At 40.0% G+C, this 25,929-nt stretch overlaps 1 protein-coding gene and 1 pseudogene across 1 annotated transcript in view; both read left to right on the top strand.

The window, feature by feature from the left end:
- The first annotated feature begins 4,071 nt into the window (after positions 1-4,071).
- SMARCAD1 (SWI/SNF-related, matrix-associated actin-dependent regulator of chromatin, subfamily a, containing DEAD/H box 1) overlaps positions 4,072-25,929 on the top strand; it is an 86,333-nt gene continuing 64,475 nt past the window's right edge. Inside the window, exons 1-3 of the mRNA XM_025386282.1 lie at positions 4,072-4,297; positions 4,574-4,812; positions 23,146-23,323. Coding sequence (XP_025242067.1) covers positions 4,623-4,812; positions 23,146-23,323 — 368 coding nt within the window. The 5' untranslated portion in view covers positions 4,072-4,297; positions 4,574-4,622. The remainder of the gene's footprint in view (positions 4,298-4,573; positions 4,813-23,145; positions 23,324-25,929) is intronic.
- Positions 16,045-20,404, top strand: LOC112625144 (annotated as a pseudogene).

Genomic DNA, 25,929 nt, shown 5'->3' with positions numbered 1-25,929 from the left:
GCGTTTCAGATAAACAACAAATAATGTCTTAGTATCAATTCCAAGTATTTCATCAGACAAATGTATACTAAGAATATATTCATTGTTTATTTAAAATTCAAATTTAACTGTACGTCCCTTTTTTAAAAAAACAAATATGGTAACCCTAGTTGGGGGCCAGAGTTGGGTGTCCATATGCTGGGCATCTATATGCATAATCACATGGCCCATTATGATATCATTTCTGATAACATTAGTATCAAATTGAGTATGAAAAGGTGGCACTAGGAAGGCAGGATATATGAGCCAACCAGTTCTCTTTCATTAGCCCATATTCTGACACAATAGAAATTCTAAATTCAACTTGGCTTCCCTGGTATTTTCAAAATAGGAAGAACATACGTAACTTTTACATTTTGTTAGCTATATTTATAATGTTTGAATATTTAGACATTTTTTATTTATGTGGCTCATTTTCTTTTTTGAGGCGGAGTCTCGCTCTGTCGCCCAGGCTGGAGTGCAGTGGCGCGATCTCGGCTCACTGCAAGCTCCGCCTCCCGGGTTCCCGCCATTCTCCTGCCTCAGCCTCCCAAGTAGCTGGGACTACAGGCGCCGCCACCACGCCCGGCTAATTTTTTTGTATTTTTAGTAGAGACGGGGTTTCATTGTGTTAGCCAGGATGGTCTCGATCTCCTGACCTCGTGATCCACCCGTCTCGGCCTCCCAAAGTGCTGGGATTACAGGCTTGAGCCACCGCGCCCGGCTATGTGGCTCATTTTCAATCTTGTCCCAGCTATAATGTCAAGAGGTGGTACTGTTGCAGAAAAGCACTCTAAGAGTCAATATTATTGTTAATCACATTTAAAGAATGATGAAACTAGGACTTAGAAAGGTCATTCAGCTAGAGGAGTCGGTTTTCAATTTCAGATCTCTCTAAATAGAATCAAATTGTCTTCATCACCAAAAATAATTTACTACTTATAAGTAAATATATTATTTTTTTCTTTTCTTTTTCTTTCAATCATGGCTCACTGCAGCCTTGATGCCCCCAATCCACCTCCCCCCACCCCCACCGCCAGGCCAACATGGCAAAATCCCATCTCTACAAAAAATGTAAAAATTAGCCAGGCATGGAGACAAGTACCTGTAGTTACAGCTACTTGAGAAGCTGAGATGGGAAGATTGCTTGAGCCTGGGAGGTCAAGGCCACAGTGAGGCGAGATTGAACCACTGAACTCCAGCCTGGGTAACAGAGTGAGACCTTGTCTCAAAAAAAAAAAAAAAAAAAGAGAGAGAGACGAAGTCTCCCTTTGTTGCCCAGGCTGGTCTTGAACTCCTGGCCACAAGTGATCCTCCCACCTCAGCCTCCCAAAGTGCTAAAATTACAGGTATGAGCCGCTGTGCCTGGCCATAAGTAAATATATTCTGATCATATAATTTAATATGCATGCATAAACTAATGCATTTCATGGGATACTAAAGACAGGTATAAAGGAAGTCCTAATTGTTCAGGCTTTGACCCTGAGTTTTATGGGCCCAAACACCGGATTTTATAAATATGCCCACACTTGATAAAACTGTGGGTATGTGTTGTAAATATACAATTCACAACACTGACTTATAAAACAGACTGCCAATTTAAGTTTACAATGGCTAATGTATCTGGCAGAATGATCATTTGTAGCAATTCCTCTTTATGGGAAATGCCAACCAGAAGATCAAATTATAACTCAGAAAATTGCTTGTCTAATGTTGGAACAAAGGGAGTGTATCTTAGTTGTTTTTTTGAGACAGGGTCTCGCTCTATCACCCAGGCCAGAGCCCAGTGGTGCAAACATGGCTCACTGCAGCCTCGACCTCCCAGGCTCAGGTGATCCTCCTGCCTCAGCCCCCAAAGTAGCTGGGACTACAGACGTGTGCCATCATGCCTGGATAAGTTCGTCTTTTTTTTAGAGATGGGGTCTCACTATGTTGCCCAGGCTGGTCCCAAACTCCTGGGTTCAAGCGATCCACCTGCCTTGAACTCCCAAAGTGCTGAGATTACAGAAGTGAGCCACAGCTCTTAGCCCAGGAGTATACTTTTTTTTTGTTTGCTTTTTCTGAGAAGGAGTCTCGCTCTGTTGCCCGGGCTGGAGTGCAGTGGCGCCATCTCGGCTCACTGAAAGCTCCGCCTCCCGGGTTCACGCCATTCTCCCGTCTCAGCCTTCCCAGTAGCTGCGACTATAGGCGCCCCCCACCAGCCCAGCTAATTTTTTGTGTTTTCGTATTTTTTGTATTTTTAGTTGAGACGGGGTTTCACCGTCTTAGCCAGGATGGTCCCTATCTCCTGACTTCGTGATCCGCCCGCCTCGGCCTCCCAAAGTGCTGTGATTACAGGCGTGAGCCACTGCGCCCGGCCAGGAGTATATATTTTTAAGGTAATATTTCCATCAAGATCGGTGAATTACATGCAAAAGAAAGGAAATCAGTATATCGAAATGGTATCTGCATTCTCATGTTTGTTGCAGCACTATTCACAACAGCCAAGATTTGGAAGCAACTTAAGTGTCCATTAACAGGTGAATGAGTAAGAAAAATGAGGTGCATATACGCCATTGAAAAAAATGAGATCCTGTCATTTGCAACACGGATGGAACTGGAGGTCATTATATTAAAGGAAATGAGACAGGCACAGAAAAACAAACTTGGTATGTTCTCATTTATTGTATTTTGGGAGCTAAAAAATTAAAACAGTTGAAGGCATGAGAAACAGGGTAGAACGATGGCTGGGAAGGGTAGTGTGGGGCGTGGGAGGGCCTCGGTGGTCGGTGAGCATGGTTAAAGGGTACAAAAATACAGTTACAATGAATAAGATCTAGTATAGCACAACAGCATGACTATAGTCAACAACAATTTATTGTATTTTTATTTTTATTTTTTGAGACGGAGTCTTGCCCTGTTGCTAGTCTGGAGTGCAGTGAAGTTATCTCGGCTCACTGCAATCTCCGCATCCCAGGTTCAAGCTATTCTCCTGCCTTAGCCTCCCGAGTAGCTGAGATTACAGGCGCCTGCCACTACGCCCGGCTAATTTTTTGTATATTTAGTAGAGACGTGGTTTCACCATGTTGGCCAGGCTGGTCTCGAACTCCTGACCTTGTGATTCGCCTGCCTCAGCCCCCCAAAGTGCTGGGATTCAGCCGTGAGCCGCCGTTCCCAGTTTATTGCACATTTTTAAATGACTAAAGTAACTGGATTTTTTGAAACACAAAGGGTAAACGCTTGTGATGGATACCCCACTCACCCTGATACGATTATTACACATTGCATGCCTGTATCAAAATATCTTATGTACCCCATAAACATGTACCTACTATGTACCCGCAAACATTAAAAATTAAAAAAATTTTTAAAATAAATTAATCAAATTCCACTCTAAGAATATCAAGCCGAAAGTGAGGAATTACTTCAAATGCTCTGAAGCGGTTCTTATCCCTCACTAATTACCAATACATTTGCAGGTCTCGGTTTCGTTGCTTTGTAAACATAGGCTTCTTGTAAGGACTGGGATTATACACTTAAAATGCTTAGCACAATATTATTACTATTATGCTATCTACATTATAGATGAAACACTACAGATTATAATACCTACAATATATAATTGTATTATATATATATTTTTTGTCATTATGCTATTTACTATTGTTTAATTTGATAACTCTGTAGCTAACTTAACAGGACAGACAAAGGTACAGATCAATCTGGCCCTTACAAGCCGGCAGAGACGGGTACGAATTACCATGACAACAGCGCGCGCCTAGACATTTTCGGCTCGCGCGTTGTTTGGGAAGAAAAAGCCTAGGCTGCGTGTTGCGTCATCATTACGCGCTCGTAAGGTTTATCCGTGCTGTTTTGGAAGGTCCCGGCACGGCTACCGTCGGCCCACGCCAGGAATTATTTTTTTATTTTCAACCTTTGTTACATAGCTCTGAGGCTACAAGATCGTAAGTACTGAGGGAAGAAAAAACAAGCGAGCGATTGAACGTTAAAAAGATGCCTTAGCATACACTCCACCTCTGAACCTTCCTGTGTGCTCTTAATCCTATCAGCTTCCTCTCAGCTGGGATCGCGCCGCGTCAACTTCCGGGCGGGTGCCCGCCAGCACGGCCTCCGCCGCTCCCCTTCTTTGGCCCCTTTGTGTCCCCGCAGTGTCGAGGCGCGGGCCCTGGCAGGTCCTTTCTCGAGGCAGGGGGCACGGTAGCACAGGGAGCCTCTCTTTGTGGGCGGGCGCGAGGCCCGCTAGGGGGTTATACTGGGGAACGTGCCTGCGCGTGCTGGGGTAAGAGGAGGTTGCACGAGGGTCAGCTCGTGGTTTCAGTAAGGAGGGGCGGGCGGGGGAGGCGGACGAAGGGGAGTGAAAAGCAATGAAAATTTTGAAAAGATACCCCTCGTCCACCTTCTAATCGTTGTGGCCTAACAATGAAGCGCAGCCATAATAGTCCTGAGCCACTGGCATGTTTGCGGGCCCTCTATTACCTTGGGAATAAACTGCTGTGGCATTGTATTTTATATTGTTTTCATGGTCTCTTTTCCTTTCTTTATTTTCCCCCTGCAGATAGTTCATTTAAAGCCCCCATCCCTGCAAGGTGGTGGTTTCTATCAATATGAATCTTTTCAACCTGGACCGTTTTCGCTTTGAGAAAAGGAGTAAGATTGAGGAAGCGCCCGAAGCAACCCCTCAACCTTCCCAGCCTGGCCCTTCTTCACCAATTTCTCTTAGTGCTGAAGAAGAGAATGCTGAAGGGGAAGTTAGCAGGGCAAACACTCCTGATTCAGATATAACTGAAAAAACAGGTGAGTTACAATGTTGAAATTGATGTAACATCAAAGACAGTTTTTAAAAGATGAAAGGCAGAAGGGATTAACATTTTTATTCTTGATGTCATATATATTGATGCATTGTCCTGCGGTGTGCCCTTTTAAATTCAGCTTTGGGAGTGCCGTAAACACCATGTACCCTCAACTGAGCATCCATCCGTTGTTGCTTCACTTTTATATGAGTTCTTGGAATATGGCCCCATGGTGGAAGTTGAAATTAGAATTTAGGTCATCCATGGGTCAGAATGGTTGCTGCTGGAAGAGCCATGTAAGTGATTCAGTTCTATGATAAACTTTGAGGCTATTTGGCCAGACAGTTTCATTCATTCCAGTATTCCCTCAAAATATTGATCATCTACTACAAGCTAGACATTGAGCAAGGTGCCTAAAGACAAACCTCTGTACACAAGGGAAGATCAGATCACATCAAGTTATTGCATCCACCTGACTTCCTGGATGTCCTCAGAATGCAAATGAGTAATTGGTATTCTTCATGGTGAATGAACATTTTTAACCTCATCAGCAGATTGTCAGAGACAAAAGGATTTGAGGATAAGCCAAAAATTAAGATTTCCACTCGAATCTATGTTCATTGAACAGTTAACTATTAGAGGAATATATCTGAGCTCTTGTTGTATTATAGGCATAGTGATAAGTGCTTCACATTCTGTCATTTAATTTGCACAATAATCCTACAAGATAGGTATTAACTGACATTGAGGTTAATGTGAAATGAGATTCAGAGAGGTTATTAGGAACTTGGTAGAGCCTGAACTCAAGTCCTGGCAGTATGATTCCTGAGCATAAACTCAATAGTTATATAGTTTCTTGTGAAAGGTGAAAGGAATGTTAGAAGTTGTATTTTAATATTTATTTCAGTAATATCTTTTTTATGCAAAACTGTGTTTCGTAAACAGCTTTTAACCTATGTAGACTGAAAGATTGGTAACACCCACGTTTATCCTTAGTATCTTTTTGTTTGCTACTCTTCTCTTTAAATGTAATGGTGATGGCAGATCCTCTACGAATTATCATTAGAATAACATTTTTAAATACTTTGGTGTAATTGGAACTTGGCGGAATGATTTGGTAGATTGGGTTAGGAGTCAGATTTACAAAGGCTTTGTCTAAGTAGTTTTGCATTTAAATGCTATGGGGAACAACTGAAGGATTTTAAGCACCAGGATTTTAAACCCTGTGTCCACTCTTTGAATAGATATTTGACATCCAGGTATTTTAATGCTTTTCCAATGAATATATTCATCTGTTTCCTCTGTGGTTAGACAGGGCAGACAGGCCAAGGTTTTTACACGGGATTTTGAGTCCATAGAAGCTTATGCTTTTTCATTTTTGTTAAATGTGGGACATTGGACAAGTGACTTGAAATCTGTGATCCACAATTTTTTCTTCTCTGAAAGTAAAAACAGTTTATAAACTGGATTTCAGTGGAATGTTTTAGTTATTTATCAGTATTGGTCATGTGAAATCTTTAATTTCCTTTATTGATCAGAAGATATTTTTCTGTTTTTATTTCTTTCTTATGAGACCACTCAATTTCTCTTTATTGGGACTTTTTTCCATACATAAATTCTGCTTAGAAACTGAGATTGCTTTAGGAATTACATGGTCAGCCTTGATGGCTTTGGGAAATAAGAAAACTAAGTTTGTTCTAGGAATGTTGAGAATTAATCTTTGTAGGAGTGGAGCACTTTGCTTTAATAAAAGATTGTTGTAAATGATACTATGAACTTTGGAGAATCTTGAAAACTGAGCAGTTTAGATTTTACATAGTAAGTATTAGGTATCCATTTGAAGACCTTACAGATTGAATGAGGAAATGATGAAAAAGTTTTGAAAGTCAGTTTAGCAGTAGTGACTAATACACACTGATTGAGGGTAGGGATTGAAGGGAAATAAATCATTTAGGCAACTCCCATAATCTGAGGTTAATGGTAGCTGTAGAAATGGAGAAGAAGGAGATAGAGAGATTTCAAAGTAGCTAAGGGCAGGGGTTAGATCCCTGATAGGAATGAGATAAGATGAATGGTAAGATTTTTATGCGGGGTGGCTCAAGCCTGTAATCCCAGCACTTTGGGATACAGAGGTGGGCAGATCACCTGAGGTCAGGAGTTCAAGACCAGCCTGACCAAAACCCCGTCTCTACTAACAATACAAAAATTAGCCAGGCATGGTAGAGCGTGCCTGTAATCCCTGCTGCTTGGGAGGCTGAGGCACAAGAATTGCTTCAACCTAGGAGGCAGAGGTTGCAGTGAGCCTATATCATGCCACTGCACTCCCGCCTGGGGGACAGAGTGAGACTGTATCTCCAAAAAAAAAAAAAAGGTAAATGTCTTTAAGAATTCAAGTAAGAATCAAAGGTCCCGCCAGGTGTGACCTCGGGAGGCCGAGGCGGGCTGATTACCTGAGGTCAGGAGTTCAACACCAGCCTGACCAACATGGAGAATCCCAGTCTCTACTAAAAATGCAAAATTAGCCGGGTATGGTGGTGCATGCCTGTAATCCCAGCTACTTGGGAGGCTGAGGCAGGAGAATTGCTTGAACCCTGGAAGCGGAGGTTGTGGTGAGCAGAGATCATGCCATTGCACTCCAGCCTGGGCAACAAGAGCAAAACTCCGTCTCAAAAAAAAAAAAAAAAAAAAACAAAGTTCCTGCCCCCAGGTGCTAATTTAGCATGGGGTCTAGGGGGAACTGAGGAAGCGGGGGTTCAGAATTGAGTGTTGGATCTCTGGAAAGTACAGGATACTGAAGTTAGACTTTAAGGTAGGTACTAGAGATGAAGACTGGTGAATTATGAGTAGGATATGACCATTGACCTTACTTTAACATGTAACTTTTCATACTGCCATTTTGGGATAATGCTATGTTAGTTTATTTACAGTAAAGTGTCAGGTCAAACTAAGTTAGGTTACAGGACAGAAATTGTATGTAGTAGAAGTTACCTGTAATCACTCTTTTTTGACTAATCCTGTTATTTTATCTAGTGAGTTGACTTCATTTCCTACGACCCTCCTTCAGTTACTGTGCCACCACCACATAGTTTCTTGAATCTGTCCAGCAAGGTCCCATTTTGCTTCTTCCAGTTTGCTCTTTTGCCTGGAGAACTCTTCCTGCTGATATTTGCATATGATTCAGATGCTTTGTTTCATTAAATCTCAGTAAAATGTCGCCTTTTTTAGAAGACCTTCTTTGATCACCCTGTGAAATAGCCACCCACACAGCCCACCCTACCTCAGCTTTACTGTGATTTTTCTTTATAGTGTTTATCACTAGCTAACCTTTCATTATATAGTTGTGTATCACTAGCTTACATTACATTATATAGTTGTGTCTCCCCTGTTAGAATGTATGATTCATGAGAGCAGGACCTTATGTGTCATGTTCACCTATTTATCTCCATTGTTCAGGGCAATGACTGGCTTGTGGTAGGCCCTCAAGTGCATTGAAGTAAAGATTATTGCATGATGAGTGGGTTATTAGTACTTTATACATTTCTTTAAATTTATTATTTATTTGTTTTTAGACAGTCTCACTGTGTTACCCAGGCTAGAGTGCAGTGGCAGAATCTCGGCTCGCTGCAACCTCCACCTCCTGGGTTCAAGTGATTCTCATGCCTCAGCTTCCCAAGGAGCTGGGACTACAGGTGCCTGCCACTATGCCCAGCTAATTTTTGTATTTTTTGTGGAGATGGGGTTTCACTTTTGGCCAGGCTAGTGTCAAACTCCTGACCTCCAGCAATCCACGTGCCTTGGCCTCCCAAAGTGCTAGCCTAGCCCTATACGTATTTATTTATTATTGTTATTTTTTTTGAGATGGAGTCTTGTGCTGTTGCCCAGGCTGGAGTGCAGTGGCACGATCTTGGCTCACTGCAACCTCCGCCTCCTGGGTTCAAACAGTTCTCCTGCCTCAGCCTCCCGAATAGCTGTGACTACAGTTGTGCACCACCACACCCAGCTAATTTTTGTATTTTTAGTAGAGACAGGGTTTCACCATGTTAGCCAGGCTAGTCTCGAGCTCCTGACCTCAGGCAATCTGCCTCCTCGCCCTCCCAAAGTGCTGGGATTACAGGCGTGAGCCCCCACGCCCATATTTTTAAATACGACCTTAAAATAATCCCTTTAGCCATCAAGCATTCTTTGGCCATGGTTGCTTGAAGCTTCTTTTGGTACAGGACATCCTCTCTAATGCCCCTCTAAATCCCAACCAGCCTTTGGATTTGAGGGCATACACTTAACCTCTGCCCCCTGATTTATTTTACTCTTCTCGGTGCCCAAAGTTGTCAATGATTGTTATTTACACATTATTTCTCCTTTTTTTCTTTGACTTTTGGGAGTACAGTGAGTTTGGAGGGATTGAAATAATGGCAGGTGAAAGGGAAGAGAGATCCTACTATATTTTATGAATAAAGAATAAAAATGAGTGAAGCCTGATCCTCCAAGAGCACCAGGAGAAAATGGTATGTAAATATATAGTTAAAATAGTATGGTGTGATAAAACCATATAATAGGGCAAAATACTAAGCAAAGTAGAATCACTATCTCTAATTCACAAATGATTAAATTATCCATTCTTCAGGGGAGGATCACAGAAAGTCGCAGAGATACGACTTTTGGAGTGGACTCCAAATAATGAAATCATTGTTTACTGGGGGAACAAATGACGAGAGAGTTGAAAATATATGTTGCCTCGAAGAGTCTAATATGTGTATGGAGGGTCGGGGGGGATTATAGAACAGGAGGTTTTAGACAATATAGATGAAACCGAAAAGATAGAAATGTAAACTGTTGGGTTGTGAGGGGCCTTTATATCCTGTATCAGGGAAGATAGATCTTATTCGGTACACATCGTAGAGCATTTCGTTATGGAAAGGTTATTAGTGAAGCTGTTGTATTAATTGAAGTCTCAATGTAGGGAAATGATTATAGAGATGACAGAGAAGGCAACTGAGGGGAGTTGTAAATGATATGCATTTGATGATATTAGGTGATCAGTTGAATGTGGAGGATTTACAGATAACTCAAATGTTCCTTGCTTGGACAGCTGGAGGATTGACACCATGGACTGAAATAAGAGGTGAGTTTAGGAGAAAGATACTAAAAAGTATGCTGTGTTTGCATTATCCATCTTGTTTTAATACCGAGGTAGTGGATGGTTGACTATTAGAGTTTAGAGCTCAGAGAGTGGTCTAAACCTTAGAAGTCAACTTGGGACTCATCGTTATGGTAGTTAACAAAAAATGTCCTAAGCAGAGTGTACAATAAAAAACATCATTTGACAATGAGCAAAGGCAGGAAAACCGATGAAAAATTTGGAGGATAACTAGAATAGTCATAGAAAATGATAGTGTCCTGGATACCTAAATACCTAGTTTGGTATTTAGTTGTCCAGTAACAAATCCTGTAGAGAAGTCGAGTGGGGCCTGATCAGTGACCAGTTTCCTTGGAAATTAAAAGCATTTAACAGTTTCAGTAGAATGGGTGATGAGATAGAGATTATTCATTCAGGAAGGGAGAAATAGGTAACTTGATTGGGAAGCAACGTCAGGAAAAGATGTTTCAGGATTATTGAAAATTGAGTGTTTTTTTGTTTGGCTTTGTTTTGTTTTTGAGCCAGAGTGTCGCTCGTTTCCTTCCTTTTTAAGACGGAATAATATTTCACTGTTTGCCATAGACAAATTTTACATTTTTATGCGGTCAGCTTGTTCATCCTTTCCTGTAAGTCTTCTGCATTCCCCATTACCACACTATAAATATACTCCAGTTGCCCAGGCTGGAGTGGCAGTGGCAGGATCTCAGCTCACTGCAATCTCCGCCTCCCATGTTCACGCCATTCTTCTGCCTCAGCCTCCCAAGAAGCTGGGACTACAGGCGTCCGCCACCACACCTGGCTAATTTTTGTTTTTTGTATTTTTAGTAGAAACCCAATTTCACCATGTTAGCCAGGATGGGTCTCAATCTCCTGACCTTGTGATCTGCCCACCTCGGCCTCCTAAAGTGCTGGCATTACAGGCATGAGCCACTGCATCTGGCTGAGTGTATTTATTAACCAAGGGCAAGAAGCTAGTGGAAAGGGAAGGACTGAGGGAGGGAGGTATCTGAAGAGAGGCATCAAGTGATGGGAACTGAGGAACAGTTGGGCTGTTTAACTGTGCAAAAGAATAAAGACATATTTTACCTGGGGGGGATAATTGAAGGAGATAAAAATAGATGGGTTCATAGATTATTGTGGCCTTGGAGGAATGGAGGAAAGTTTTAGTGTATGTTTGATGAATTTATTTTTTTTTGCTGAAATAGATTTAGTCCTCTAGCGTGGTTGCCTCTTCAAGGTGATTGTCCTACTGAAAGTAGCACTTGTTGGTAAGTGAGAGACATTTTTAAAACTATACCAGTCGTCAAAAGGATTTCTTGAGAGTATTGCTCTGCCACATACAGATTGTATGATCGTGAGTAAAAAGTCAACTGTGTTTGGATCTTACTCTCTTTTCCTGGCTATGCTTAGTTTTCTGTATTTCTTGCCCACATTAAAATGGTTATTATCCTTTGAATGATGAAACTGAATGTATCATTTTAGCTTCATAATTCCATGACCATTGCGCAATACTCAGTCTTTTTGTGTGGTATCTGTGACCAAAATGTGAATCATCGTTAAACCTGTAGATAGTCATTCTGGTTTCTTAATGTCTGTTAATGTTAATTGAAAAGCAATACTTGGTTAAAGGGTTAGTGCTGAATTGTTGTAACAGAAAGTACAATAAGTACTCAAACGTAAGTAGAAATCTTAAGTGCATTTTAAATGTACATTTATTTGGCTGGGCACAGTGGCTCATACCTATAGAGTCCCATACTTTGGGAGACCAAGGTGGGAGGATTGCTTGAGACCATGAGTTCAAGACCAGCCTGGGCAACGTAGTGAGACCCTGTCTCTACAAAAAATGAAAAAATTAGCCAGGCATGGTGGTGTGCACCTGTAGTCCTAACCCCTCAGGAGGCTGAGACAGGAGAATTGCTTGAGCCCAGGAATTTGAGGTTACAGTGAGCTATGATCACTACACTGCATTCCAGCCTGGGTGACACAGTGAGATTCCCAAAATCTCCCAGAAAGGGGGGCTGGTGGGGGCAGGGGGATATAAGTATTATTTTAGTCATTGCCACTTCACCCTACAAAAAAGTTTCACTGGTTTGTATCAGACTACATCTTGGTTTTCTGATGTCTGCTTTTTCATACCTGTTTAAAATATTGCAAACCTTTATTATCTTTAATAGGCAGAAGTATGTTATTGTTGCTTTTTCTTTATTTTTAAAGTTAAGTATGTTTTCATAAATTTACTGGCCATTTGGATTTTTTGTGTTTCTTTATGCTTTTATGTTTTTCTAATAAATGTCTCTTTCTGATAAATTATTTGTAAGTATTTTTTAAATTCCATGTGTCTTAGTCTGTTTGAGCTGCTGTAACTACCATGGACTGGGTAGCTTATAAACAGTAGAAATCTACTCTGACAGTTTTGGAGGCTGGGAAGTCCAAAATCAAGGTGCTGCAAGATTAGGTATCTGAGGGCCGTATTCCTAGACCACGATCTTTTTGCTGTAACCCCATGTGGCTGAATGAGTGAGGGGTCTCTTGGGCCTCTTTTATAAGGGCACTAATCCCATTCATGAGTACTCTGCCCCCATCACTTAATGGCCCTTCCTCCTTCCAGCAAATGTCACCCACTAATACCATTACCATAGTGGTTAAGATTTCAACATACCGTTTTGGGGAGTGGGGCACAAACAGACCATAGCACCCCCTTTGTTGTTTGCCATAGAAAAATTTTACATTTTTACTCGGTCAGCTTGTTCTTCCTTTCCTCTAAGTCTTCTGCATTCCCCATTGCCACACTATAAATATACTCATTCATATTTTCCTCTAGTATGTGTGTTAATTTTAAAAATTGTGATAAAATACACATAAGAAAATTTACTGTCTCAACCGTTTTTAAGTGTACAGTTCAGTACATTCAGTTCAATACATATACATTGTCATGCAGCCATTCTCCAGAACTCTTTTCATCTTGTGAAACTGAAACTCTATACGCATTGAGCAGCTACTCCCCATTTCTGGATTCCCCCAGCCCTTGGCAGCCACCGTTTACGTCTTCTTTTCATAAATTTGACTATTCTAAGTATCTCATTAAAGTGGAATCATCACTTAGCATAACATCCCCAGGATCCATCCGTGTTGTAGCATATATCAGAATTTCCTTCCTTTTTAAGACGGAATAGTATTTCACTGTGTGTATATACACATTTTGTTCATCCATTCATCCATCAGTGCACACTTGGATTGCTTCCACATCTTGGCTGTTGTGAATTGTATTGCAGTGAACATGAATGTGTAAATATCTCTTTGAAACCCTGCTTTCAGTTCTTTTGGTTGTGTATCCAGAAGTGGTATTGCTGGATCATATGGTAGTTCTATTTTTAATTTTTTGCATAGCCTCCATACTGTTTTCCATAGTTGCTTCACCATTTTACATTTCTGCCAACGGTGTAGTGGGTTCCAGTTTCTCCACATCCTCTCCAAACTTGTTATTTTCTGTGTTTTTGATAATAGCTAACATAATGGGCATGAAAAGTTATCTCACTGTGGGTTTTGTGTTGAATTTTAACTTTAAATCTCATTTGAATTTTATTTCATTATAGGGACTAGAGAAAAGATGATATTGTTTTCTCCTTTGTTCGTTATTCACCAGTTACTAGTCAGTTTTTCATTTATTGAAAAATCCATTTTCTTGCATTAAAACATCATCATTATAGTCTAAAATTCTCATGTCTGTTTGCATCTTTGGGTCTGTTAATCTGTTCCTCTAATCTTAATTTACCAGATTATTTTAATTTTTATGGTGTTATATATTTGATGTATCTTAGATTTTGATGTGTTTTTGTTGTTGTTGTTTTCTCTTTGACCTGAAAGTTGTTTAGAAGCAATTTTTATGGGATTTTGTCCCTCTTAAAAAAATTTCCAACTGGCAGAAATTTTGCTTGCATATTTTTGTTAACATTTACTTCTAGTTTCACTGTTTAGTGACCAGAGAATGTGGTCTGTAGTATTTCTTCTTTGGGGGAAATCAGATTTTCTTTGTGGCCTAATATTAATTTCTGTAAAAATTCAAGGGTGCTTGGAAAGAAGACATAATCTAAGTACAGATTTAATTATATGTCAAATAATAGATGAGTTTTATTATATCTTTGTTTTTCAAACTGTGGATCATTAACATTTATTGTGTCATAAGATCAATTTCTTGGGTCCTGACTAAATATGTATAACTACATTTTTTTTTTTTTTGTGACGGAGTCTCGCTCTGTCGCCCAGGCTGGAGTGCAGTGGCCGGATCTCAGCTCACTGCAAGCTCCGCCTCCCGGGTTCACGCCATTCTCCTGCCTCAGCCTCCCGAGTAGTTGGGACTACAGGCGCCCGGCTAATTTTTTGTATTTTTAGTAGAGACGGGGTTTCACCGTGTTAGCCAGGATGGTCTCGATCTCCTGACCTCGTGATCCACCCGTCTCGGCCTCCCAAAGTGCTGGGATTATAGGCGTGAGCCACCGCGCCCGGCTACAATTTTTAATGGAGTAGAACAAACAGAAAATTACCAAAGTGTATTGCTTATAGTAAGAGCTTCTCACATTTTCTTTCAGTTACACTTGCAAATCTAACAATCTGTGTGCTTAGGATCATAATCTGAAATAAGTCCCTTACAGTGGGTTTCAGTCAAAAATGTTTGAAAAACACTGTTCTATATCTTGTTTATTTTTGTGTTCTTGCTTTATTAAGAGCATGGAGAAAAGTTAATGCCTCGTATTTGTCTCTTGACTCTTTGCCTTATATATCCTGCAATGTTTATGCATTTCGTTATTAGTATGGAGTTGACATAACGTCAGTTATATTTTTATTGTAGGTATAAAGTCTGTTTGGGTTTTACAGTTTTGCCTTGTTCAATATTAATTGCATGACTTTCTTTTCCTTTACGTTTTAATTAATTTTTTTTTTTTTTTTTTTTTGAGACAGTCTTACTCTGTCCGCCACACTGGAGTGCAGTGGGGTGATCTCTCTCACTGCAACCCCCACCTGGGCTCAACTGATCCTCCTGCCTCAGCCTCCTGAGTAGCTGGGACCACAGGCGTGCGCCATGCCCAGCTAATTTTTGTATTTTTGGTGGAGGCAGGGTTTCACCATGTTACCCAGGCTGGTCTCAAACTCCTGACCTCAAGTGATCCACCTGCCTTGGCCTCCCAAAGTGTTGGGATTACCGCACCCAGCCTCCTTTATGTTTTACCCTTTCTTTTGGCTTAAATTTGAAGTGGGATTTTTCCCTCATTTCATCTTAGAACAATGTATTAGAAACTACTCTTTAATCTTATATTTAGTGTATTACTTTTCTAGAGTATTTATTAGAGAGTTTGATTCATCTTTTGTTAGGATAGTAAAGGTATTTTCCTGTCTACTATGATATGCAAATTAAGACTACAGATTTTACAGTTTATTGTTTTGGTAATAACTCTTTTGAGACGGTGTCTCACTCTGTCACCCAGACTGGAGTGTGGTGGTAGGATCACGGCTCACTGCAACCTCTTGTCTCCTGGGTTCAAGCAGTTCTCGTGCCTCAGCCTCCCAGGTAGCTGGGATTACAGATGTGCGCCACCATGCCTGGCTGATTTTTGTGTTTTTAGTAGAGACGGGGTTTCACCATGTTGACCAGGCTGGTCTCGAACTCCTGACCTCAAGTGGTCTGCCCACGTCGGCCTCCCAAATTGCTGGGATTACAGGTGTGAGCCATTGTGCCTGGCCGTATTTTGATAATCTTCTAGGAGGGCAAATATATGATGTGTTTTAGTTGGTATTTGAAGGAATTGCCTTGAAAATCAATTGCCATGTAAAGGATTGAACAGGGTAGAGCAATACATGATTTGAATATCGGAAATGGCAGGGATTTATAATTCTGTAGGACAGGTGTAAAGGTTTAGATGTTTTTATTTTATTTTGGGAGATTGCCTTTGTTTATGGATTATCAAATTAATTTAAACTATTTCTATGTGAATTCATAATCTCCCACTAGTGATTTTTTGTTTGAAGGAACCTTGATCTTGGACCATTGAAAACGTAAAACCAGTGGCAAGCTTGAGTGCTTGTTTTATGGTAGAGTTAGATACGAGAATGGGTAAAGGGTACTGGATAAACTTGGGATATAAGATTGTCTTCTTTTATGCATACTAGTCATACCACTAGTGGGAAATTTCATTTGGAATTACTCCCTAGGGCCATGGAGTCTTCCTGCGTATGCTGATGATGTAGGTTCCCATTACCTTTGGCAATAAGAAAATATCTTTAAAACAAGTTAGCCTTTCCTATTGTTTTTATATGAAAGGACAGGCTGTTTTCTCTCCTGTTGATTTAGCATTTTGTGTATTCTCTCATTGCACAAATTACGCTTATAACATAGTTACTCATGTACGGGGCTACTTCACTCCTATTTCAAAAGGGCAAGTTGAACTGTAACTTGCCATTGTTTTGCTTTAATATCCCCCACCTCTTGGTACAATGCCTTAAACACAGACCATATTCAGCATATGTCAGAATTGAATAGTAGCAGGTGTCTTTTCTTTATAACTGTTTCTGCTTTTCCCTGTTCTTTCCTCTGTTTTTGTAGTTTTCTTTTTTGCTTCCTGTCTCCTTTATGGTACTACTTCAAAGTGCTTATTTGCTTTGAATTAAAAAGCATCATTGCAGCAGAAATATCTTTTTAGCCATTAGCTCTTAGCTATTTTGCTATTGCTTACTTCTAAAAATAGTTCAAATAAATCTTGTGTTCAGCACTATTCTAATTCTGATTATTGACTCTATCAGTAAGTTGATATATTATAAACAGCTTTTACTGTATCCCATCAGTTTCCTTTTGTTATTTATTTATTTTTATTTTTATATTTTTGAGACGGAGTCTTGCTCTATTGCCCAGGCTGGAGTGCAGTGGCATGATCTGGGCTCGCTGCAGCCTCCGTCTCCCAGGTTGAAGCAGTTCTCCCACCTCAGCCTCCCAAGTAGCTGGGGCTACAGGCATGTGCCACCACACCTGGCTAATTTTTGTATTTTTAGTAGAGACAGGGTTTCACCATGTTGGCCAGATTGCTCTCGAACTCCTGACCTCAAGTGATTTGCCCGTCTTGACCTCCCAAAGTGCTGGGATTACAGGCATGAGCCACTGCACCCGGCCCTCATCAGTTTTCATAGTGTGATCTGTGAACTTTTCAGTGTTCCTTGAGGCCTTCTGAGGGTGTCCACAAGGTCAAAACTACTGTCATAATAATATTAAGACACTACTTGCCTTTTTCACTAGATTGATATTTGCACTCATGATGCAGAAGCAATCATAGGTAAAATTACTGGTGCCTTAGCACCACGGATCAAGGCGAGGCTCTAGACTGTTCTAGTAGTCAGTTTTTCTTAAAATTGTGTAAATGCTGGTTTCACTTAAAATCTCAACTTAAGAGATGTCTTTTTAGTATTTTGTGAAACCAAATGTGAAGTACACGTTACTGTATACTGTACAGCAGTGATCTCAAGGGAAGGCATTTGAGCAGTTGCTTTGCACTAACCAGTCACTTTTCTTTCCCAGAACACTGATTCACAAAGTATAGTTATACAAACCTAGGAATTTGGCAGATGTTTTCTCAAAATGAACAAAGTGGTACAAAGAAAACAACACAGTATGTATTGCCAGTGATAAAACCCCAGTTTTCAAAGGAAAGTTTGAATTTTGGAAAACTGGTGTCCACAGCTGTGAGTTTGACAGCTTCCAGATACTTAGACATTTCTGATAAGATCAATGGTGATATTAACCAAAGTAATTTTTTAATATAATATCATGAAATATGTCAACATTTGGAAAATGGAAGATGTGTATTACTCAGTGAACCGGTATTTTCCAAATGACCAAAGCACAGTGTTGGGAAATAATACATGGTTAACGGTTTTAATGTAGTAGAATGCAAAATGTTTTTTCTTATGGTTCCTGATTCCACATTGCAACTAACTCTTAAGAAGTTACCACTTGTCAAGTTTGGGTTTAGTATCAAAGAAAAATATTCACAATAATCTAAAAAGGCTATGAAAGTACCCCTCCCTTCTCCAACTACTTAACTTTGTGAGGCATATTTTTTTCATAAAATGAAATGAAAACAATGTATTGCAACAGATTAAAGGTAGAAACAGATATGAGAATCCAACCATCTTGTATTAAATCTGAGATTTTGACAAATATAAAATAGTGTCACTCATCTGACTAAATAAATTACTTGTGGTGGGGATATATAGTTTTCATGAAGATATTGTAGGGGAGCTAGAGATCACTTCCAATTCCCCTTTAGCTCTTATGTGGGCTCTTTTGGCTGAATCTAGAAACCAGATCAACACCAGGAAGACTACAAAAGAAAAGCATACCATTTTATTAGGTTTATATGTACATGGAGATCTACCCGAGAGAAATCAGAAGAACTGACCAAAACAAATGCTTTTTTACTTTTTAGACAAAGAACAATAAATATGAGAAGAAATGATAGGCCAAAGGGGATCTGGCAATGGGCAGCAAACTTTTAGGGGAGTCACTAGGAGACATGTGGGGGGTGTAAAACTGGTGGAAGGTAAGTGTTACTTTGGTAAATATATTTAATCAGATCTGTTGCAACCCCGAATTCTCAGTCAGTGGTGATAAGGGCTATAGTTTCGCCTTGGTACAGGGAGGGTACCCCTCCCAGAGGAGCCTCCTTGACTTGCTGCATGCAAGAAGAGACAAGTCAGCTACCCATTTCTGCAACTACAATTTCTCAGGTGTTGTCAATTCATATCAATGGTTGGGCATATTTCAAAATGACATCTTTCATGACTTCAATATATTATGTTAATATGTGAAATGTTTGGTTTTAGATAAATAAATATTTAAACATTCACTTTTAATTTTATTTTCAAGTATGGTAAGTATCAGAAATACAACTGACTTAAGGAAAAACTCTTTGGGACTTAGAGTACGAAGGGGTTCTGAGTTGAAGAAATGTTGTATCATAGCTTTCCCTCGCCCCCCCCCCCAATTATACTATTTCCTCTGTTAATCACTTGCCAAGCAGGCTGTGAGGATGCCACTTGGTTCAGTACAGTCTACATGTTTAATGTATATATTTAGAGACTATATTATTACATATCTGATAAGTGCTAAGTAGTTAAATACATAATGGGAAGTAAGCCAAATTTTATTTTTTTTCCGTATTCTTTTTCTGTTCTGTTAACTAAGCATATTAAAGGTTAATTTTTAAAATGGGGGCTGGGCATGGTGGCTCACGCCTGTAATCCCAACATTTCAGGAGGCTGAGCTGGGCGGATCACCTGATGTCAGGAGTTTGACACTAGCCTGGCAAACATAGTGAAACCCTGTCTCTACAAAAAACACAAAAATGAGCCAGGTGTGGTGGCAGGCGCCTGTAATCCCAGCTACTAGGGAGGCCGAAGCAGGAGAATCACTTGAACTCAGGAGGCAGAGATTGCAGTGAGCTGAGATCGTGCCACTGCATTCCAGCCTGGGCGACAGAGCAAGACTCCATCTCAAAAAAAATAAAATAAAAATGTGTATGTCTTCACCATGTATTTTGTACTACAGTCTGTGTAAGGGAGAAAAACAAAGAAAAGGTCAATAAAAAATCATGTTCAGAATGTTCTAGTTCTCCTAATCCTCACTAATAAAATATTAGGCCCCCCCCACAGGTGAAAAGATTATTCTTCATTTTTGGTCTGCAGTCCAATGCTCTACTCCCTCCTGTCTTCATTTTTAATAAAGAGGACGTGATGGCTCACATCTGTAATCCCAGCACTTTGGGAGGCTGAGGCGGGTGGATCACAAGGTCAGGAGTTTGAGACCAGGCTGGCAAATATGATGAAACTCCATCTCTCCTAAAAATACAAAAATTAGCTGGGTGTGGCGGTGGGCGCCGGTAGTCCCAGCCACTCAGGAGGCTGAGGCAGAAGAATCACTTGAGCCCAGGAGGTGGAGGTTGCAGTGAGCTGAGATCACGCCACTGCAGTCTAGCCTAGACGACAGAGCGAGACTGTGTCTTAAAAATAAATAACCTTTCGAGCCTCTACCCTGGCCGCTGCGCGTTAGAGAGGCCAAGACGGCCGATGAGATTGCCAAGGCTCAGCCTGGTGGCGACACAATCTTCGGGAAGATCATGCGTAAGGAAGTACCAGACAAAATCATTTTTGAGGATGACCGGTGCCTTGCTTTCCACAATGTTTCCCCTCAAGCACAACACATTTTCTGGTGATATCCCAGAAACATATATCCCAGATTTCTGCAGCAGAAGATGATGATGAAAGTCTTGGACACTTAATGATTGTTGGCAAGAAATGTGCTGCTGATCTGGGCCTCAAGGGTTATCAAATGGTGGTGAATGAAGGTTCAGTTGGTGGACAGTCTGTCTATCATGTTCATCTCCGTGTTCTTGGAGGTCGGCAGATGCATTGGCCTGGTTAAGCACGTTTTGGGAATAATTTTCTCTTCTCTAGGCAATAATGAAGTTAGGCAAGTTGCAGTGTGTTAAGTAACACACTTATTTTTGCCTGTGTATGGAGCGATTCAAGAAATAACTTTAAAACCACGTACATAATAAAAGACATTGTTGCATGGCTAAATAAATAAAAAAGAGTTTTTAAGGAAAACTGGACAATTCATTTTCTCGTTGCCTTTTTTTTTTTTTTTAGACAGAGTTAAGCTCTTGTTGTCCAGGCTGGAGTGCAATGCTGCCATTCTGGCTCACTGCAGTCTCTGCCTCCCGGGTTCAGGTGATTCTTCTGCTTCAGCCTCCCAAGTAGCTGGAACTGCAGACGCACACCACCACTCCTGGCTAATTTTTTTTTTTTTTTTTTTTTTTAAGTGGAGACGAGGTTTCACCACCTTGGCTGGGTTGATCTTGAACTCCTGACCTCAGGTGATCCACCCACCTCGGCCTCCTAAAGTGCTGGGATTACAGGCGTGAGCCACCGCACCCGGCCTCTCATAGCCTTTCTGAAGTGTCAGAAAGTAGGACTTTATTGTTTAAGTGTTCAATTGACATGCATTAGCTTTAGTTCCCATTTTTGATACAGTAAAGATCTAAATTTTTAGTTATATGTATTTTTAGATTTGTGATTATCAGGAACATTTTGTGAAATCAGAGTCTAAAGTACCTCTATACTTACTGTATAGGAGTTTGGACTGTAATTTTGTTACTTTGTATGTGATGATTATATGTAGGTTTCTTCATGTATATCGCAATTAACATGGCTGTGACTTATTCCAATACAGAGTTGTTTACTCAACTTGCATGCAATGTTTATAAAATTGTTCCTTTGGGAAAAAGTATGATTTGCTTTTTGCTATTGTTCCTAGGACTTCTTTGTAGGAAATAGAGAAATGTTTGTGTTTTGGTTTTCTCCAGAGCAAATAGTAGTTGTGTAGTACTTGGTTATTGTTACAGGTTGAGTATCCCTTATCTGAAGTTCTTGGGACCAGAAATGTTTCTCATTTTAGATTTTGGAATATTTGCGTATACATAATGAGATTGGGAATGGAACCCAAGTCTAAACACAAGTGATCTGTATTTCACATACACCAAGTTTGTGCATGAAACGAAGTTTTTACAGCATTTTTGATTTTATGAGATCAGATGTGGAATTTTCCACTCTTGGAGTCATGTCAGTTCTCAAAAGATTTCAGATTTTAGAACATTTTTTATTTCGGGTTTTTGGATCAGAATGTTCAATCTGTATTTGCAGATATGGCTCGTGAGCCTCAGTAATGATCATTATAATTTAGAGTTACAATTTAATGGAGGTGACTAAGAGTTTTAGGGTATAACAGTTCAGACTTTTGGACTTGGATTTCAGATCTGCTTTCTCCTGTATGACTTTGGGCAAGTTGCTTTTTCTCTCAGGGTTTATTTATCTCATGAGGGATATGTGTCCCTCATGATTATTGTAAGGATTAAATGTTTGTTATATTTGAAGGTTTGATAATAACCTACGAGAGAGTTAATGACAGCTATCATTTTTAACCTTTGCACTAAAGATTCAACTGGTTATTGCTTTTTAAAATTAATTTCCCAGACGAGGCACTATGTTAACTTTAATATGACTCCCTTCAATCTGATCCTTTCCTCCTAAAATATGTAAGGGTAAATGGTGGTTTTATTGGGAAAAGGGAAAGTAATATTGGAATTCACCCCTTGGAGAGAGGAGATCTTGGTGTAATACTTTATTGACCTGTTTTGAACAGACAGATGATACCAGTCACACTATTTTTCTAGAACTTCCATAACAAAATGCTACAGATTCGGCGACTTAAATTTATTTTTCACAATTCTGGAGCTTAGAAGTCCAAGATCAACTTGGCATGTGTTTTCTTCTTAGGCTTCTTGGCTTGTAAAGTGATCTCTTGCCTGCCTTGTCTTCAAATGGCCTTTCCTTCTTTTGCATCCCTGGTGTATCTCCCTTTTCTTAAAAGGACATCAATCATATTGGACTCAAGAGCTCATCCTGTAGGCCTCATTTTAACGTAATCCTTTTGAGGGTCCAGTCTCCAAATACAGTCACAAAGAATAGGGCCCACATGACCTCAATTAAACCTTAATTACCTTTTTAGAGGCCTTATCTCCAAATACAGTTACATTTTGAGGTATGGTGATTGGGACTTATGAATGATGGGGAGGAGTACACAGTTCAGCCCCTACACCACGTAAACGTAAGAGCTAATGTTTATGGGATGCTGGCTATGTGCCAATTACTGAACTAAATGCTTTGCATATATAATCTGATTTTATCTGCGTATTAACTTTGTGATTATTAGTATCTGTTTTACAGAGGAGGAAATCAAGGCTTAGAGAAATTAATAAGATGAAGAGCTGGGATTGAAATCTTTTGGGCTATGGTGTTCATGCTGTCTCAAGCAAAACCTAAGTGCTACAGAAGCACAAGAGAAAAGGATTAGAATATAAAACACAAACCTATGTTTATTTTGCAATTTCCAGTGAAGTCTTGTTAGTAAACAACCTGTGAAACAGAAAATTTAACACCAGCCCTGGTTGGCGATTAGGTTTTTTCTTTAAAAGGTGGTGGGAATTTTGGTTTTTAGATTGGAAACAATGAATGAAATTTGAGATTTTAGCACATGATTGTAATTAACAACAGGTTTGTTTTCCAGTTGCTCAAAACATTTTTCTCCTTTTTATTCTCTTGCAGAAGATTCTAGTGTTCCAGAAACTCCAGATAATGAGAGAAAAGCAAGTATATCATATTTCAAAAATCAAAGAGGAATACAGTATATTGATTTGTCTTCTGATAGTGAAGATGTCATTTCCCCAAATTGCTCCAATACAGTTCAAGAGAAAGCATTCAGCAAAGATACAGTGATTATTGTGTAAGCCGATTAATAGATTTATTATATTTGCATGTGTACGAGATTTTCCAAGGAAAACCCTACCTAATTTGAGATATTTTGGTGACTTCCCTTTTTTTTTTTTTTTTTTTGCCCTACCTGCCTTTCTTGGCCACATCTTGGTTATTTTCTCTAACTTATAGACATGGAGAGGTACAATGTGTGTGTTTTCTGGATAACTGATTTTTTTTGGGGGGTGGAGGAGGTGCAGTTAACAGTGATTTTGAGACCAGATACTTAATTTCCTTATTATAGAAGTTTAAAAGAATAATTAGTACCTTTGATCACATATAACTGCTTTATGATTTATTCTTCAGTCCATGAATCAAGTCATTTTAACATGTTTATTGGAAACACTCTGAGCTAGACACTGTTTTATGATTAGGAATATAACAGTGAACAAACCATCCCCAGCTTCCTTTCTGCCCTCACACAGCTTATATTCTAGTCAGATAGAAAAGTAATAAATAAAAGATATAGTATGTCAAAAGATAAGTATTATGGGCAAAGGGAAGAGGAATAGGGAGCTAGGGTCAGGGAATGGTTTCTTTTTTTTTCTTGTTTTCTAGACATGGGGTCTTGCTGTGTTGACCAGGCTGCTCTCGGACTCCTGGCCTCAAGCACTCATGCCATCTCGGCCTCCCAAAGTGCTGGGATTGCAGGCGTTAGACACTACACCTGGCTCGAGGGTCAGGGAATGGTTTCTAAAGAGCGTGGTCAGAAAAGCCTCAATTGAGAAGACAGTGCTTGATTAAGAAGACAGTGCCAGAACAAAGACATAAAGGGGGTGAGAAAGTGAACCATGTAGATGTAGGGGAAAGAGTGTATTCCAGGCATTGGGAATATCATGTTCAGTGACTATTATGCCTGGTGTTTTGAGGGAGGGACATGATGCAGAGTGAAGGATCTGAAGTCATATTGTAAATGCTGAGATGAAGGATGGGCTTCATCACATTAGTTCCATAGGCTGTTTGGTTTTTATTCTGACTGAGATGGGAATTCCTGGGAGAATATTGAACAGAGAGGTAAAATTATCTGAGTTAGATGTTTAAAAGGTCTTAATGACTGTAAGGGAGCGGTAGTAAAAGCATAAATATTGTTGTGATAAGCCATCAAAAAATGATGGAGACTTAGATGAGGCTAGTGCCTGTGGGAGGGATAATAAGTGGTTAGATTCTGGAATATACTTTGAAGGTGAAGCAAGAGAGGATTTGTTGCTGGGGATCATGTGAATTGGGAGATAAAGGAGTCAAGGATCATCCTAAGATTTTTGGACTGAGCGTACTGGAAGGATGGAGTTACTAGGTACTGAGATAAAGGTGGCTTTCTGGTGTGGGTGGGCAAACACCTTTTGAAGGAAAGTTAGCAATTCATTCTTGAACATGCTGTGATTGGGAACACTCCTAGACATCTGAATAGAGATGTCAAGTAGGTATAATTAGGTTTGGGACATTTGAGTTCTGGGGAGAGATTACATGTCTGAATTTACTAGTTGACAGAGTATTGGTTTGCTATTTAAAGCCGTATGATTAGATGAAATCAGTGTAAGGGACACTAGTGCAGTATAGCTGAAGAAGGGAAGTCCTCTTGGTTGAAATACTGAGGCTAGGGGAACTCTGGATTTTTAGGGTCAGGGAGATGAGAAGAAACTTGTAGAAGGTTCTAAGAAGGAGCAGCCATTGAGGTAAAAGGCTACACGGTCTTGTAGAAGTTAAGTGAAGATAAAGTGTTTTAAGAAAGAGCAAGAGATCAGGACTGTCTACTTCTGATAAGTTGAGGACTTCATCTTAAAATGAACTTTTCACATGAAGCTATGATAAACATGCCTCATTCTGAAATTTACTCCAAGATAAAATGTGGGGAAGATCCTGTATGGTTAACCCTGAGGAAATTTGGCACATTTTGAGAAAATTGTAGAAAAGTTGCAAAAAAGTAATGCATTATCAGCTCCCACAGTCTTTTCAGAATTACCCATTGTTAGCATTTTCCCACAATTGCATTATCACTCTCTTCGTAAACAGCAATTATTACTGAACACTTTGCCTGTAGTATTTTCTCATTTATCTCCTAAAAACAAGGTCATTCATTCATTTGCATATTAACAGTAATATTTCAAACCCAGAAATACCAGTTAACACTAGTACAATACTATTGTCTTTTTTTTTTTTTTTTTTTTTTTTTGTTGAGACAGAGTCTCGCTTTGTCGCCCAGACTGGAGTGCAGTGGCCGGATCTCAGCTCACTGCAAGCTCCGCCTCCCGGGTTCACACCATTCTCTTGCCTCAGCCTCCCGAGTAGCTGGGACTACAGACGCCCGCCACCTCGCCCAGCTAGGTTTTTGTATTTTTTTAGTAGAGACGGGGTTTCACCGTGTTAGCCAGGATGGTCTCGATCTCCTGACCTTGTGATCCGCCCGTCTCGGCCTCCCAAAGTGCTGGGATTACAGGCTTGAGCCACCGCGCCCGGCCAATACTATTGTCTTATACACATTTCATATTTCATTTTGCCAGTTATACCAATAATGTCCTTTGAGCATTGCTACTCAAAATACTGATTTATAAATGAGGAATATGTCTTAGAATGCAAATC

This window comes from Theropithecus gelada, chromosome 5, assembly GCF_003255815.1.
Source record: "Theropithecus gelada isolate Dixy chromosome 5, Tgel_1.0, whole genome shotgun sequence".
In the NCBI taxonomy this organism is placed as follows: domain Eukaryota; kingdom Metazoa; phylum Chordata; class Mammalia; order Primates; family Cercopithecidae; genus Theropithecus; species Theropithecus gelada.
The sequence above is the reverse complement of the archived record's forward strand: the minus strand, read 5'-3'. Positions and strand labels throughout refer to the sequence as shown.